Here is an 18,297-nt window from a genome sequence, read left to right as displayed (position 1 = left end):
CTGAAAATGAGTAATTCACTGTGGAAATAAGAATAACACTGAACTTTACTGTGGAAAATAAGTGCACACGTACCATTAAGGCTTGGCACTAAAGCGCCAAATCTGTGCTTGCAATAGATGTGTCGACAATGGACCAAATTTACTTTGTTTTTTTTTAATAACCGCCGTGCCGCATGCTGTATCCCACTGATTGTGTGCCCCTCTGTTTGACTTCTTATTAAAAGTCAACTTCCGCTGAGTAAATGTTTTTCTAAAAACAATCTCTCATGATAGGGCCGACAAGACGTGTTAACCCTTTTGCAGCCTTGAGAGGTGTGAAATAGGTAACTACAAAACTCATTACCTTTATATGATACAATGGATACACCGTTCCTGCGGTACATATAAAGGTAATAAGTTTTGTAGTTACCTATTTCATAACTTTATAACCTAGGATGTCTAATATAAACATATTTAATAATAGCCTTGAGAGGTGTCTGAACATTGAAGTGTGAATCGCAGCCATCACAAAACGAAACAAATTCTAAATGAAATTTTGTCTCGAGACCGACATGGCTGAGATTCGCACTGAAAATGAGTAATTCACTGTGGAAATAAGAATCACACTGAACTTTACTGTGGAAAATAAGTGCATACGTACCATTAAGGCACTAAAGCGCCAAATCTGTGCTTGCAATAGATGTGTCGACAATGGACCAAATTTACTTTTTTAAATAACCGCGCCGTGCCGCATGCTGGATTTGTTGACGGTCATGTTCATAGTTGACTTCAGGAGGCGAAAAATCACCTTGGCCATAGCAAGTACTTTGGGGAGCAATTTCAACACTCGTATTTTGTAAAATGTTTTTTCCTACTCTTACCCTTATGAAAAATTCGTTTTTGTAGGTAACGATGTAACCTTGCTTTGCAAGTATTGCACCCTGTGTCTTTACCAAAAAAGGGTTCCAAATTGCTTCATCTTATCTTCTGAAGCAATGGGTTTCAATATGGTTAGGGTTCTACAAAGTAGTTTAAATAGAGGTAAATTATTACTCTTTAATACGCTCCCGTTGAAAAGGGGTGAGACTAAGGGTGTCGGATGTAGATTTTATCTTGAATTCAACCATCAAGTATTAATTAACCATTAAATATTAATGGATTGTACCTAGTTATTATGGATTCTATCGCCTACGTGGGTTTTAACACCTTGTGTGCGAGTATTTATCACAAAGTATTCGATTAGAATTTTATTATTACTCGTACAGTAATGTCTTCATTTCAATAGGTATGCAAAAGTTCACGTGATGACTGATAGTATTTTATTTTAGTGGAAAAAACTCATGTCCAATTTGCCATTTTTAGGGTTTATTTGTTTAGTGGTGGAGAATAAATTTAATTTTCGGATTTAAAAAAGGAAAAAAAATCAAGAATTTTGGCCGTTTTGTTGGGATTATGATTGACACCCTAACGAGGCCTATTATCCACGTCCCTTCGCGTTAATTTTGTCATGTCAGACCTGACATTAATATGTCGTGTTGCTCCCCAGAAATTAACATTCACTGTGTTCCCAGTCGTTTCAGTTCTGCCCAGAAGTAGAAGAGGTGTTTTTTATAATTTCACGCCTGAGTAGTTCTCGAACCCAGGCGAACATGACTAACTTGGATCTATTGGGAGTTCGCTTCAGGAGGCGAAAAATCACCTTGGCCATAGCATGTACTTTAGGGAGCAATTTCAACACTCGTATTTTGTAAAATGTTTTTTCCTATACTCTTACCTCTTCAGGAGGCGAAAAATCACCTTGGCCATAGCATGTACTTTAGGGAGCAATTTCAACACTCGTATTTTGTAAAATGTTTTTTCCTATTCTTACCCTTATGAAAAATTCGTTTTTGTAGGTATAACGATGTAACCTTGCTTTGTAAGTATTGCACCCTGTGTGGCCCAGGGTTCAAGTCTTTCATAATTTTAATATTTGTGAACACAAATTTGAACCGCATGCTACCATTCATGAGGATTCCCGTATTATTTTAATTTGCTCTTGTTTAGTTCTCCACACATTACGCGTCCTCAACTTGAAATTACCGTAAACGACAACAAATTTCAAAATTTTAAGTTGATTCGGTGTGCCACGCTCGGGGGCGAAGATAAATTGTAGTAATTAGATACACGAGACTATTGAAGGGTCTGTACAGATCTTGGAGGGGTAAAGGGTGACAGGGCCTTGGAAGTGTCATAGAAACTGACGAACCGTGGAGCATATTTGTTTTGGGTGTCACAGGAAGAAGATTTCAGACGAATTTGGAGGGTTTTGAAGGAATAAGGAATTGTTTTAAATTTTAAGTTGATTCGGTGTGCCACGCTCGGGGGCGAAGATAAATTGTAGTAATTAGATACACGAGACTATTGAAGGGTCTGTACAAATCTTGGAGGGGTAAAGGGTGACAGGGCCTTGGAAGTGTCATAGAAACTGACGAACCGTGGAGCATATTAGTTTTGGGTGTCACAGGAAGAAGATTTCAGACGATTTTTGGAGGGTTTTGAAGGAAGAAGGAATTGTTTCCATGTTTTCTGCTCCAGTCTCCTAAAAGAAACAATTGCACGAGAAGACCATTCAATGTGAATGACGATCTTCAAGAGCATTCAAAGATAATAATGGACTTACCAATCAGCAGCTCAGGGTTACCCTTGCCCTCCTTGACAATTCGCCTCAACTCGCTCCTGTTTTTGACGAAAAAATGGACTAGTTCTTTTTTTTTCAATGATAAAAAAGAGTTTTATAAACATGTAAGATTAAAGATTAAACGTTGAAAATGGGAGAAAAGCTTCAGACACGGCACGAGAAGGTACAAAGGAGCCCCATTGTTTGAACACGGTGCAACAAGATTGTATTTGACAATGCCTCGTTTCTTATACTGCCCCGGGAACTCGCTATGCAAATGATAAACATGAACATCCCCGTAACAAAGACCTCCAATTATTCTCCCCGCAACGTTTTATTGCTCTTGAAATATTTGTGCTTTTAATAAAAAATAAAATAAATATTTTCAGCAATTTTATTTGAAGCTCTCATTTTTTAAGCTATTTGGAGAAGTAAGAATCCTACCTTCCTAGATGAATATTTAAAACTTCCCAAAGCTTTAAATACCCAAAACTCAGGGTCCCTAAAAGTATGTTATGTGCTCATTTCCTACAAGTATCTACATAATTATGTAGTAGGTAACTACATACGAGTACATACTCATTAATGGAATACATATTCAAATTCCTCCTAACTTTTCGACCAAATGAAAACGATGTGCAAATTTTTCCATACCACTGAAATATTTGTGCTTTTAATAAAAAATAAAATAAATATTTTCAGCAATTTTATTTGAAGCTCTCATTTTTTAAGCTATTTGGAGAAGCAAGAATCCTACCTTCCTAGATTAATATTCAAAACTTCCCAAAGCTTTAAATACCCAAAACTCAGGGTCCCTAAAAGTATGTTATGTGCTCATTTCCTACAAGTACATAATTATGTAGTAGGTAACTACCTACATACATACTCATTAATGGAATACATATTCAAATTCCTCCTAACTTTTCGACCACATGAAAACGATGTGCAAATTTTTCCATACCACAAATTTTATTTCCAAAGCAAACAAGCTGTGCCCGTCCCTCCGGGAATTTTTCAGCCCGTAGTTTATTTGATCGTGATTAGAGAAAATCAGTACCTATGTACCTACCTAATTTGTTCAATATTCAGTTTATTATTATTCTTGATTAGATTTTGTCCTTAAAAATCCGCGTCTGACCTGGCATCGAGTTTCAGAGTTCAAGTTGCGATTTTCTCGCCTATTTCACGGCTCGTTATAGGCATTATAACGCGAAGAAATCGGTCAGCTATTCTCTTCCGTTCTCCCTTTATTCCCAATATAATGTTTAAGTCACCCATCCATTTATTGGCCTTGCTCGGCGTAGCTTAACACAGGTGACGCTAAAACCGGTCTTAAATGATTATTGAATAAGTTACGCCTGGGAGAAATGCACTCCTTATTGTTCATGGCTTGCCATTGATCTTGTAAACTTGGGTGGATGCAACAGTTCAAATACCTGATGACCAGACCAGAAGAGAACGAGTTGTAGATTTGTGAGTTTATAGGTCGTCGCGACAAATTTCGAGATCAGAGCTCATTTGTGTGAGAAAATGTGAAAAAAATCCCCCAAAACCAGTTTTTTGGCTTTTTAGTTTTCTGGACAAAATTTGCACCACCACTTTCGTGTTGCTGGTAAAAAGACCTTTAATTTGATATTATATAGTTGGATAAGTCCTTCTATGGGAACAGACACACAGACGACACCGAAGCGAATACAATAGCCCGTCCCTTATACCTTTATTATTACTATTGTAATTTAATAAAGGAAGGACGGGCTAAAATCTGATCCGCGAACAAAAAATTACATACCCAGTGCTAATGTTGGTGCTCACATTTTTCGGAGCATTAATTTACATATGTGCCGCGTTAAAAATAATGAAAATATTTGCATAACTATTTACTCATATTTTTGTATGTTAATCGCTATGATAGCTATTTTCGTAGTAATAATACGCTGTACTATAATATCAGATTATAGTAACATAGGTTTTATTTCTTTTAATTTTGAAGAATAGCACTGTCAAATTATGTATGAATCTCATTGTAAAAACTTAGCTGCATGTGAATTCTTCGATGGCATTTTATCAGATTTAAAATAAGTGCACAGGCGAAATACTTAATATTATTTTAAGCCTCAAACTGTTTGATATAAGTACATAATTCATAGTTCTGTTAAAGAAGCTTTAATATTAATTAGAAAAAAAATAAAATATGTAGTAAAGTGCATACAATGTTGTTTGGAATAACCCCGGCTTCTATTCAAATCACTTTTTTTGCAACTTTAATCGAATCCAGTTTTTTTGCGACGTAGAAAATAAATTTTAAAATCAGGTTGGTGGGTTTTTGCACACTACTTAGTTTCTGTCAGAAAATAAGCTAGCGATGTTGTTTGGAATAACCCCGGCTTCTATTCAAATCACTTTTTTTGCAACTTTAATCGAATCCAGTTTTTTTGCGACGTAGAAAATGAATTTCAAAATCAGGTTGCTGGGTTTTTGCACACTACTTAGTTTCTGTCAGAAAATAAGCTAAGCATTTACCTACTTTCCACTAGAGTCCATTATTTTGACTTTTAACAGTCCAATATGGCGGGGCTGTCCATCGGTTTATAACACAAACCGGTTGTTTTCTAAACGATTATTATCCAACCTTCCAGTGCTCTTATATCAGCATACCATATAAAAAAAATCATCAATCCAAAACCGGACCAGTAGGTTTAGGTTTGATTCACGATAATCACGACACAATGGGGCATACCGATGGGATTTTGGAATCTCAATATCGCTCCTTGAAGAGATTACCCTTTAGATGCCCTTCAGGTTTTTTACTTTTTAGATCCAGATTTGAAGATGCCCCTCAGGTTTTATAGGCAGAGATTTGATTGGTTCTTCAAAGTGAACTAATCACAATGTATGGGATTTTGGAATCTCAATATCGCTCCTTGAAGAGATTACCCTTTAGATGCCCTTCAGGTTTTTTACTTTTTAGATCCAGATTTGATTTGAAGATGCCCCTCAGGTTTTATAGGCAGAGATTTGATTGGTTCTTCAAAGTGAACAAATCACAGTGCGATTAGCAAGGTACTTTTCAAGAAAAACACAGCTTTTGTTCACTTGCAATCCCAAATCTTGACTCCCAATTCCAATAGAACCCTGTATGTTCCAAATCCAAACATACTCATTCATATAGAGTCCATTATTTTGACTTTTAACAGTCCAATATGGCGGGGCTATCCATCGGTTTATAACACAAATCGGTTGTTTTCTAAACGATTATTATCCAACCTTCCAGTGCTCTTATATCAGCATACCATATAAAAAAAAAATCATCAATCCAGAACCGGACCAGTAGGTTTGATTCACGATAATCACGACACAATGGGGCATACGCATACCGATGGGATTTTGGAATCTCAATATCGCTCCATGAAGAGATTATTACCCTTTAGATGCCCTTCAGGTTTTTTACTTTTTAGATCCAGATTTGATTTGAAGATGCCCCTCAGAATGTCATAACTCCCGAGTATATTTAGCTCCGTTATTTATGGGCTTTTAAACTTTACTCTTTTTAAAATTGAAAAAATAAATAAATAAAATAACATTTGATAATCATAATCTTAAAACATTTGTTTGAAATTCTCATCTCTGTTGAAGTGAGCTCTCATGTTAAATGTGGTGCTAACTGCGGATTGTCATGATGTTTTTGCGACAAATTGCAAAACACCAGGATGACAAAAACGTTTTCCCCTTTATTTTCTTTCGGATTTTCAGCACAATATAAAATAATTATGTTTGGACTATTTGTTTCTCATCTCTGTTGAAGTGAGCTCTCATGTTAAATGTAGTGCTAACTGCGGATTGTCATGATGTTTTTGCGACAAATTGCAAAACACCAGGATGCCAAAAACGTATTTTCTTTCGGATTTTCAGCACAATATAAAATAATTATGTTTGGACTATTTGTCAAAACTGTGATATGACACATTGTTTAAAACATTATCAGCTATGAGGGGCCTTGCATGTGGTTTGAATATTGTGTGAGATGTATACGTGCATCACTTGATAAAAGACTGCGGTTTCAATGAATCAGGCAAATCTTCAACTGTTTTGTCTTGGGGTAGGGCGAATGTTCATTTAGGAACCATAATAATTGACTCTGAAGTGAAAGATCCCCATCGAAGTGAAAATTATAGTACCTGTACTGTTCCTTGAAAGTCTAATATTAGAAAATCTCCATCTTCCCCACCTCCTTGGCCGAGCACTGACTCTTGCTCCAACTCCAAAATTCTTGAATTATTTCAAGGCAATTTATTGTCCCAATTAATCGAACTCATTTATTGTAGTTCAAACTTGAAACCCCGCTTCAAGTGGGTAGCTAAATCTGTTCGTACAGCCAAATATGTAGGTAGTGGAAAAAATAACAATGCTCTAAAACAGCAATTTTCTAATAAGTGCTCGTATTACGAACCATAGGATCCGGGATGTGTGTTGTATTTACAATAGGAACAAAATCTTTGCTCCGACTATTTGTCAAAACTGTGATATGACACATTGTTTAAAACATTATCAGCTATGAGGGGGCTTGCATGTGGTTTGAATATTGTGTGAGCTGTGAGATGTATACGTGCATCACTTGATAAAAGACTGCGGTTTCAATGAATCAGGCAAATCTTCAACTGTTTTATCTTGGGGTAGGGCGAATGTTCATTTAGGAACCATAATAATTGACTCTGAAGTGAAAGATCCCCATCGAAGTGGAAATTATAGTACCTGTTCTGTTCCTTGAAAGTCTAATATTGGAAACTCTCCATCTTCCCCACCTCCTTGGCCGATCACTGACTCTTGCTCCAACTCCAAAATTCTTGAATTATTTCAAGGCAATTTATTGTCCCAATTAATCGAACTCATTTATTGTAGTCGAAACCCCGCGTAAAGTGGGTAGCTGAAACTGTTCGTACAGCCAAATATGTAGTGGAAAAAAATAACAATGCTCTAAAACAGCAATTTTCTAATGAGTGCTCGTATTACGAACCATAGGATCCGGGATGTGTGTTGTATTTACAATAGAAACAAAATCTTTGCTCGTGTTCATTTAGGAACCATAATAATTGACTCTGAAGTGAAAGATCCCCATCGAAGTGGAAATTATAGTACCTGTTCTGTTCCTTGAAAGGCCATATTTAGAAACTCTCTATTTTCCCCACATCCTTGATGGCCGAGCACTGACTCTTGCTCCAACTCTAAAATTCTTGAATTATTTCAAGGCAATGTATAGTTCCATTTAATCGAACTCATTAAATTTATTGTAGTCGAAACCCCGCGTTAAGTGGGTAGCTGAAACTGTTCGTACAGCCAAGTAGGTAGTGGAAAAAATAGCAATGTTCTAAAACAGCAATTTTCTAATAAGTGCTCGTACTACGAACCATAGGATCCGGGATGTGATAATATGTTGTATTTACAATAGAAACAAAATCTTTGCTCCAGGGTTAAAGACCTCAAATGGGTTCGAAGCCCGATATTGGCATTGGCAAAACCTAAAGTAAATACGACTCTCGACACAATATACTGCTAAGTGTATCGATAGTGGAGGTACCTCAACACAAAGACTAGATTAACTACACATACATCCCATTAGTTGACTATTTGGAGGATATATGTACCCTACAACAGACGTACAGCTTAGGTTAGACATAGCTTGGTAAGCTCTAAGCTTACAGATTTCCTGTAAGGTGATAAAGACTTCCTCGCCAAGTATGAACAAGGCAACATTATATTTATTTATTTACCTAATTTACGGGATCTAACCCATTATATAAACAAAATTCCTTAGTTGTAATAAACCTACCTCCTAATGAAATTAATCATAAGAATAAAAAGAAAAGAATTATACCATCTTATGAAGACCTGCACTCCAGTCAAATCATCACAGTCAGATTTTTGACCTCCAGTCCTCCGTTTACAATGAGACTAATGGGATTTCCTTGCAAACATTTCCTTCAAAATTTTCACCCCGGCCGAGATTCGATCCCAACACCTTCGGATCGATAGACAGTGGTAATAGAAAGTCGTGATGATGACACCAAATTCGTACTTCATTTGTTAAAGACCTCAAATGGGTTCGAAGCCCGATATTGGCATTGGGAAAACCTAAAGTAAATACGACTCTCGACACAATATACTGCTAAGAGCATCGATAGTGGAGGTACCTCAACACAAAGACTAGATTAACAATTTACACATACATCCCATTAGTTGACTATTTGGAGGATATGTATCCTACAACAGACGTACAGCTTAGGTTAGACATAGCTTGGTAAGCTCTAAGCTTACAGATTTCCTGTAAGGTGATAAAGACTTCCTCGCCAAGTATGAACAAGGCAACATTATACCGTCTTATGAAGACCTGCACTCCAGTCAAATCATCACACAGTCAGATTTTTGACACTCCACTCCTCCGTTTACAATGAGACTAATGGGATTTCCTTGCAAACATTTCCTCCAAAATTTTCACCCCGGCCGAGATTCGATCCCAACACCTTCGGATCGATAGACAGTGGTAATAGAAAGTCGTGATGATGACATCAAATTCGTACTTAATTTACGAAATTTACTGATTTTGTACCCATGTGTATTCAACATATTTCTGACCTATTTCCGCCTTTCGGTCTCAGTGTCACATGGACGGCTCCTGTTGATGCCTTTTGGTCCTCTGATAGATTCGCCTGTTCTCCTTTCTAGTTCGATTTCATTTTAAGTATCTTATTATTTCCAATACTCGTAATTATTTCAATTTCAATGGATTTAGTATTAAGAGTATATTCATCCCTACTTCATTTACGAAATTTACTGATTTTGTACCCATGTGTATTCAACATATTTCTGACCTATTCCCCATTTCGTTCTGATTTCAGACATACCCACCCAGGTACCTCCCCTCACCCCCGGTACCAACAAGAAGATGACGGAGGCCCTCAAAGCTTCCTTCGCATCCTGGGAGAAAGAGCAAATAAGACTAAACATAGTGAAAGGTAAGTCTCTAACTACTATTAAGGTTTTTTAAAGAGACAGTTCCTGTCAGCGAAGGTCTTATCGTCCCGAAATCGAAGAGAGAGAGGACAGGACAGAAAACCAGTCGTTCCGAGAACGAACTTCATCTGTTTAGGAGAGGACAGAGGAGTAAACCAGCCGTTCCGAGAGCGAACCTCATCTGTTAAGGATAAAGTTCGCCCCAGGGGAATCGAACCCGCGATGCTTAAAAAGACAGACGCCCTACTTCGCCATCTTTACTTGAAAATGGTGTAAAAAAATTAATATGTACATATTCCATTCATTTCTAGTGTTCATCTGTTTAGGATAAAGTTCGCCCCAGGTGGGAATCGAACCCGCGATCCGATGCTTAAAAAGACAGACGCCCTACTTCGCCATCTTTAGTTGAAAATGGTGTAAAAAATTTAATATGTACATATTCCATTCATTTCTAGTGTTGTGTTGCTCCTAATATTTTTTATGAGGAATAATATTTTTCTATGAATGAAAAACAGGAGTCCCTCTAGTGTAGATAATGCATCATATTATCATAATAAGTAAATATGACATTATTATCATTCATATTATCATTATTATTCAAAATGGCGCGTGAGTAAGACAGGAGGGGGGTTGTGTGATCATGGTGGAGTCCAAAATGTTAATCATGTTCGGTACGGTAGAGTACATTACTAGGACTCTTGCATAATACGCCACGTATTAATTAGATCTGTTATGCTTGATGATTCCTCAGTCTATGAGTAGCATGTGATGTAATGACTATAGGCTACCTACTAGTACGAGTATGCCGAGGCTAATAGAACCTATTGGTGAAGCTATGTGACCAGTAACAACATAGTTCGCCGATGGACATTCCAGTGAAAGTAAAAAAATAGTTCAGTGTACCGCAAGCTAGGGCCTTCTAGAGAGAGAAAGCTCTGAGGGTTAGGCGGTAAAAAATGCCACAAGCATTGGCCTCGCCTAGTGATTTGATACCATCCACTAATATTGGTATCTCGCCTAGTAATTAGAAATCTTGTCACTTGGCCATCGCTTGTGTTTCATGTGTATGTCCCATGTTATATGTGTATATCCCATGTTTAATATGTGCATATATCCCATGTTATAACATACTGGTAGTCTCCTGGTTTATTTCAAAACTCGGCATGAATGGGAGTTTGAAATTCCGAAGCTGAATGAATTTTTATGAATGGGAAGAGGTGATTTTTCTTTTTGTGAATGAAGATTTTTCATTGTTATGCGAGAGAGCGTTTATTGAAGAGCCATTTGTATTCAAGACCTGTTTGTCTTGATGTATACCAGAACGGTAGGTATTTTGATTCAAAACCCGTTGCTAAATGCTGTATTCAGGTTTGTATGGGATCTGTCGTACTGTTTACAGCGTACTGTAAATGAGAGGGTAAATTCTTTACGGTCTATTTTGATAGCCATTATAGGGTATAGAGGGGTGATCAGTCCAGAGCTTTTGTAAAAACCTGAATTCTAGATTTGGTCTAACGGAATTCGCTCAGAACTTGTTTTGAGAGCTCGTTTAATGTACGGTAATGGATTCTGTACCAATTCTGTAATTGCATCACGAGGGTACCAAAGATGGTATTTGGGATAACCCCTGGTATCTGGTAGGTTATGCAAACCGCCCGACTGAGGTGTATTGTGTGGAATCTTCGGTGGACATTGGGTCCTCAGGAGTTGTCATGGTGATTCACATGATCACATCGGGATCGGTTGATGGTTCGATCATGTTCGATGTTCGATCCTCCTAAAGAACTTGTGGCCAAAAAAATATGACAAAATTCTAAAGTGACTGACGACAGCAAAAGTGACAAGAGTGTTTCTTGTTGGTTATAGTCCAATAAAAAAATGAAATATTTTTTAGCTTATTGTTTGTCAAATTCATTGTCTTGGAAGATCTTCCTGTATTGTTCATTGAGTCGCTCTTGTACAGTGACTGTCCATCAGTTCTTTCTTATTGGATAACCATTTCAATAATGATGCCTAATGTAAAAGTATAGCTATATCCACTATAATGACTATATTTTTCTCCACTCGACTCGCAATGGCACCAGTGACAACGATGGCGTAATTCAAGACATAAAAACCAACAACGAAGGTTCGAAAGTTTACCTAACTTTAAATAATAACGAGTTACCTCTTGAAGATTCTTGTCTTTACGATGATTGCTATTATTGTTCACGGCCCTTTCAGTTCTGATGGCTTCGAACTATTGGGGAATATTTTCATGTCCATTCGGAAAGGTTCAAGCGTCTACTCTAATAACAACGAGTTACCTCTTGAAGATTCTTGTCTTTACGATGATTGCTATTATTGTTCACGGCCCTTTCAGTTCTGATGGCTTCGATTCGAACTATTGGGGAATATTTTCATCTCCATTCGGAAAGGTTCAAGCGTCTACTAATTGTTTACAGGATTCTGAATAATCCAAATCAGGAAACCGCTCTCAAATCTGGCTCTTCAAAAAATGTGTGGATTCTACCAAATACAAGAGTTCGAATGTCGTCTATATAAGTCGCGGTATGGAAATTTATCTTTACTTCTTTGAGATTTGGATTCTGAATAATCCAAATCAGGAAACCGCTCTCAAATCTGGCTCTTCAAAAAATGTGTGGATTCTACCAAATGCAAGAGTTCGAATGTCGTCTATATAAGTCGCGGTATGGAAATTTATCTTTACCTACTTCTTTGAGATTTTCAACACACAAGGATAAAGCTCTGAGGGTTAGGCGGTAAAAAAATGCCACAAGCATTGGCCTCGCCTAGTGATTTGATAGCATCCACTAATATTGGTATCTCGCCTGGTAATTAAATACAATATTGTTCATCTGATATTGTTGTCGAACTCTGATTTCCACTGGCAGTGAACAGAATTGTAGTAATTAGATACAATATTGTTCATCTGATATTGTTGTCGAACTCTGATTTCCACTGGCAGTAAACAGAATTGTTCTTCAAAGTGCACACACACATGGTGGAGTCCAAAATGTTAATCATGTTCGGTACGGTAGAGTACATTACTAGGACTCTTGCATAATACGCCACGTATTAATTAGATGTGTTATGCTTGATGATTCCTCAGTCTATGAGTAGCATGTGATGTAATGACTATAGGCTACCTACTAGTATGCCGAGGCTAATAGAACCTATTGGTGAAGCTATGTGACCAGTAACAACATAGTTCGCTGATGGACATTCCAGTGAAAGTAAAAAATAGTTCAGTGTACCGCAAGCTAGGGCCTTCTAGAGAGAGAGGGATTGAGGGCACTCACTCTACAGAGGTCTAAATACGCCACGTATTAATTAGATGTGTTATGCTTGATGATTCCTCAGTCTATGAGTAGCATGTGATGTAATGACTATAGGCTACCTACATTGCTTACTAGTATGCCGAGGCTAATAGAACCTATTGGTGAAGCTATGTGACCAGCAACAACATGGTTCGCTGATGGACATTCCAGTGAAAGTAAAAAATAGTTCAGTGTACCGCAAGCTAGGGCCTTCTAGAGAGAGAGAGGGATTGAGGGCACTCTACAGAGGTCTGGAGCGCTTGCTAGCTCCTGTGGCATATGGAGTACTATCGTAGATGCTTAACCCATCCTTTAGAATAAAGCTGTTTGCCCTTACACCTAATCCTCTGAGTGGACTTTTTGTGTAAGCAGTAAGCACTATCAGTACTTGTACTGTCTAGTACTGATGTACTACCAATTAGTGCATTAGTGATGTTCTTTTTTTCCCCTTTTCTCTATTTGTTTACAACTATTTTTTTTTAGGCTGATGTTTCCCCCTTAGTCGACACAACCTCAATACATTATGTATTGAGGTTTAGACAAGGGGTAACGTCTCCTTATTTCTATAATAATGTATTCAAAATTTGTTATGTATACCTATCTATATTGTATTATGAAATAAAGAGATGTAAATGTTAAAAAAAAAAAAAACTTGCAAAACCGAACACGTTAATAACTTAAATGCTTAAAAGTAGAATGATAAGATGATTGAATACAATTGAGGACATCTTTGATTCCCTTCGCGTTAATTTTGTCATGTCAGACCTGACATAAATATGTCGTGTTGCTCCCCAGAAATTAACATTCCCTGTGTTCCCAGTAGTTTCAGTTCTGCCCAGAAGTAGAAGAGTGTTTTTATAATTTCACGCCTGAGTAGTTCTCGAACCCAGGCGAACATGACTAACTCAGATCTATTGGGAGTTCAGAACGCCAGGCCGTGGGAAGATTAAACTCCGAGCTCTGATTGGAGGAAGGCCCGTATGCCTGGGCATAATCACTGAACTGACAACTGTCGTGGAGAAGAGTAGACTTGTCAGCAGTGGGGGATATGGGTTAGGTACGTGAGTGAGTCAGTTCCACAAGGGCCTGTACTACTTTCCGTGTCCACTTTGACCAATGACCGTGTCAGATACTCTTCTTCCAATATTCTGCTACTTGGATCGCCGCATCATTTGCAAGCAGCAGGTCTTGTTCGTTGCAGGTAGCACCTGCCAACTGACAACTGTCGTGGAGAAGAGTAGACTTGTCAGCAGTGGGGGATATGGGTTAGGTACGTGAGTGAGTCAGTTCCACAAGGGCCTATACTACTTTCCGTGTCAGCTTTGACCAATGACCGTGTCAGAAACTCCTCTTCCAATATTCTGCTACTTGGATCGCCGCATCATTTGCTAGCAGCAGGTCTTGTTCGTTGCAGGTAGCACCTGCGTTTGGGCAGACGAGAAGATGGGCCTGTATTTGTTTAAGATTATTGCGGGAAGGAGGTTTCAGAGGCAGTAGGCTGTGGGGAACTGATTAACCGGAAGGAATGTGGCTTTTAGATCAAAACACTAGGATTAGTGTAGATTCGTTGAAGCTTAACCCATCCTTCAGGGGTGTTTGCCCCTACACCTAAGCTTCAGATTGGGCTTTTTGTGTAGGATTGGGCTTTTTGTAACCCAGTAACTATGAATTTTGTGAACTATACTTTAGCAGGTCTTTGAATTTTTCAACATTTTTCTATGCTATTTTTTAATTGGGATTCGGGGGAAAAACCGCCCCAAAACCTAAGCGTCTTTCAGGCAAAAAGGACATTCAAATTTCCGTAAGCCAAAACCTGGACTCCGCATTAGGATTTAGAAACTTTGCCACACCTTCGCGACTGATTTCACGTTGGAGTTTGTCCTATTTCAGGGACGACCATTTATTTCTCTTCATTATAGCAATCATTGCCTATACCGGATGGTACGGTACCTTCATACTGACATTCCCAATAGTACGGGTAGTCCCCGGTGACCGAACTTTCTGAAACACCCTGTACTGCTACTCGGAGAGGTACACGAGGTAGATGTGGATGGGTATTTTTTCATTTATTTTAATGATGATGGTTTTTTAGTTGTTTTTTTCTTCTGAGTTTTTTTTCGGTGGGAGTGCTTGCCATGGAGGGCGGAGTGTTTCGCCACGGTTCTGTGATTCTCTGATGACGCAACCCGATGTGGGAGACCCTATGGCCCTATCTGGTGCGCCACTCAGACAACTATAGGGAAAACTTGACCAAGAGTTTGACTCTCTGCCCGTGTGCCCGTCTCTCGCGCTACGAAAAATCTTTGTTGAAATCTCGAACTTTAGGTACATTTTGTACGTAATTCTGTACACAATCTACACAATATGTTTATTATTATACCTACATATTTCGTACATAATTACATGTTTGTGTACTTTAACAATTTATTTTCCTGATCTAATTGTTGAATTTGATTTGATAGAATGGAATAGCACAGCACCTGAACAGGGATTTTCCAGTATTATGCTGTGGCAAACTTATTGTTTAATTACGAAGTTTCATCAGTTAATGGCTTCATCGAATTCAATTGATCCCAAGGGCAAGGTAAATCTAGACTTTTAACAAATGAAGTGTGCCTGAAGGCATGTGATGTGTTCTAATTCTAATCCACTCGAGTTATTGCACTTAGTTGGTATGTTTAAAAAGCAGACAGGTTAACAATTTATTTTCCTGATCTAATTGTTGAATTTGATTTGATAGAATGGAATAGCACAGCACCTGAACAGGGATTTTCCAGTATTACGCTGTGGCAAACTTATTGTTTAATTACGAAGTTTCATCAGTAAATGGCTTCATCGAATTCAATTGATCCCAAGGGCAAGGTAAACCTAGACTTTTAACAAATGAAGTGTGCCTGAAGGCATGTGATGTGTTCCAATTCTAATCCACTCGAGTTATTGCACTTAGTTGGTATGTTAGAAAGCAGACAGAACAGGACATAGTGGAATCAATAGCTACTTAAGTACTCAGCTTTCAACGTGTCCGCGAACTCCCATTAAATCAGAAGTCACAGGAGTGTTAATTTTATGCTAATGATCTCTCCAAAATTCTCACACTGGATCTTTATCCCAGGGTTTTATAGGAACATGGATTTGGTAATGGTCTTTGGGCTATAAATATTCATAGAGTCAAAATGCGAAACATATTATGATCATTTCCTATGGCCATGTCCGAAACAGGCCACACCAGAGAGTAGAAATGATACCTAACATTAGAAATATGCTAATTAATATGACAGTGTGCGTATTACACAATGAGTAGTGGTGTGGTGGGAGTGTAATACTTCCTCACTTGTTGACACTTTGGAGGTCCACTTGTCGGGATTATCTTACTGTTTAGGACCGGACAATTTCTCCGCGGTCGATCTGCAACATGGGAGGTACTCCTGACAATATTTGAAATTTTCTACACTGTTTAGGACCGGACAATTTCTCCGCGGTCGATCTGCAACATGGGAGGTACTCCTGACAATATTTGAAATTTTCTACAAAAAAAAAAGTGCCATAACTGTTTGGAGCTAGGTTAGAAATTAGCCCACCCTAGCCTAAGTTGACATTTTTCGCCAAACATTCTTTGAATATTTATCAATGGTTTCTACATAATAATGTTCAACTATAGGGAAAACTTGACCAAGAGTTTGACTCTCTGCCCGTGTGCCCGTCTCTCGCGCTACGAAAAATCTTTGTTGAAATCTCGAACTGTAGGTACATTTTGTGCGTAATTCTGTACACAATCTACACAATATGTATATTATACCTACATATTTCGTACATAATTACATGTTTGTGTATGGGTGTACGTACGTACAATGTACATATTTTCAGAATAAGTATCTACATATTAAGTTTATTAATTGTTTCGTTTGTACCAACAACAATCACTTATCTTTATGATTATCCGAAATGTATGCCGGTAGGAGTGCAGGTATTTTGAAGAATGTTAGTTGGTTTTCATGTACGAGGAAAAGAGGCAAACAAATGTGTACGCGGAAACCTAAAACTAACATATGTACACTTGTACATGGACGGTCAGATGAAAGAACTTCTGGAATATCAAAACGACAAAGAAATGAAGGAGTACCACAGAAAATTGGGCATGATTCTTCCTGGATTGTGATGAAATAGGATAATGCCTCCGAGGAATTTTATCCATTACTACATACTCGTACATATTTTGATTGAACCAGTTTCAGTATTCAGTATATTTATTTTGTCCTCTGGAATAGTGTATCAAGCATTCATACTTGACACAAAATTCCTCCTTTTCCTCCCCTCTCTCTGCTTGTTTATCGCTTCGAATTATTGACGTTCGCGCACCTCCCGGTACGCTTGGGTCCTCTGGGACTCTCTCTGGCCGAAGAGAACTAACCACTTTTCTTTTCTTCGTTCACAGATCCACGACAATGGTCGGAATCAAACGTGGCGCAATGGCTGTGCTGGGCAATCCGCGAGTTCTCATTGGAGGGAGTGACGCTGCATCAGTTCTACATGCGAGGCAAAGACATTTGTTCGATGGGCAAAGAGTCCTTCCTGGCGCGGGCACCGCCCTTCATGGGTGACATCCTGTGGGAACATCTAGAAATTTTACAGAAAGGTAAGTAACACGTTTTAACATTATGGAGACAGCAAACGCCAAAGGAGTGGCCGTGGCCACTTGCCGGAGACATAAGATGTCAGATCAGAATATGGTGATCCGGTAACATTGTGCGCAAAGTACATAGTGTTTTATGATAGAGTACAATAAAAGGGTGAAATGTTTGACCTCTGCACCAGCAGAGAAACAGCTTTCTGCTGCCCCAGACTGTTCTGCACGTAACTTACAAAAGATACTCCGTGGGACCGAAATCCAACACTTACTACTACCAACTTTGTCTCTCGATTACCATTGAAGGGTTAATTCAAATTTAATGAAATTTGGTACATAAAGATTTTTGCTGATTAGAATCCTATTGATTCTTCTTTTTTCATAACCAACAGTTCACTGAAGTACATACTAACTAGTTTATTATTTTCGATTGTTGGCGATCAGCATCTTTAGGTGTCCCTCTGCATATCCTTTTTTGAATGTTGATAATTCTGGGTTTATTATTTTCGATTGTTGGCGATCAGCATCTTTAGGTGTCCCTCTGCATATCCTTTTTTGAATGTTGATAATTCTGGGGGGTGCCAATCGGGAACAGGTCTGGTCGTGACTGAGGTTTGCAATCCAGTTTTATTGAGGAGAAAAAGGATTGTCCCCTAATTTCTATAGGTTATAATTTCAAAGCTTTTTGAGGTGTTTTGTGTCAACCATTT

General features: G+C 38.2%; 1 protein-coding gene across 1 annotated transcript; it reads left to right on the top strand.

Annotated features, from left to right (window-relative positions):
- The first annotated feature begins 9,526 nt into the window (after nt 1-9,526).
- Nucleotides 9,527-17,604, top strand: LOC113470317 (protein C-ets-1-like). The gene is made up of 2 exons (XM_026828678.1): nt 9,527-9,645; nt 17,396-17,604. Exons 1-2 carry the CDS (start codon nt 9,576-9,578, stop codon nt 17,602-17,604), a joined length of 279 nt encoding a protein of 92 aa, XP_026684479.1. The 5' UTR covers nt 9,527-9,575.
- The last annotated feature ends 693 nt before the right edge of the window (nt 17,605-18,297 follow it).

Source organism: Diaphorina citri, unplaced genomic scaffold, assembly GCF_000475195.1.
Source record: "Diaphorina citri unplaced genomic scaffold, Diaci psyllid genome assembly version 1.1 scaffold1511, whole genome shotgun sequence".
Lineage (NCBI taxonomy): Eukaryota > Metazoa > Arthropoda > Insecta > Hemiptera > Psyllidae > Diaphorina > Diaphorina citri.
The sequence above is the reverse complement of the archived record's forward strand: the minus strand, read 5'-3'. Positions and strand labels throughout refer to the sequence as shown.

What these genes read in the sequence shown, in the direction of transcription:
- LOC113470317 (XM_026828678.1), top strand. Translation starts at nt 9,576, where the DNA reads ATGACGGAGGCCCTCAAAGCTTCCTTCGCATCCTGGGAGAAAGAGCAA. An exon ending in AAGACTAAACATAGTGAAAG is followed by an intron (nt 9,646 to 17,395) that starts GTAAGTCTCTAA and finishes CTTCGTTCACAG; the next exon opens with ATCCACGACAATGGTCGGAA.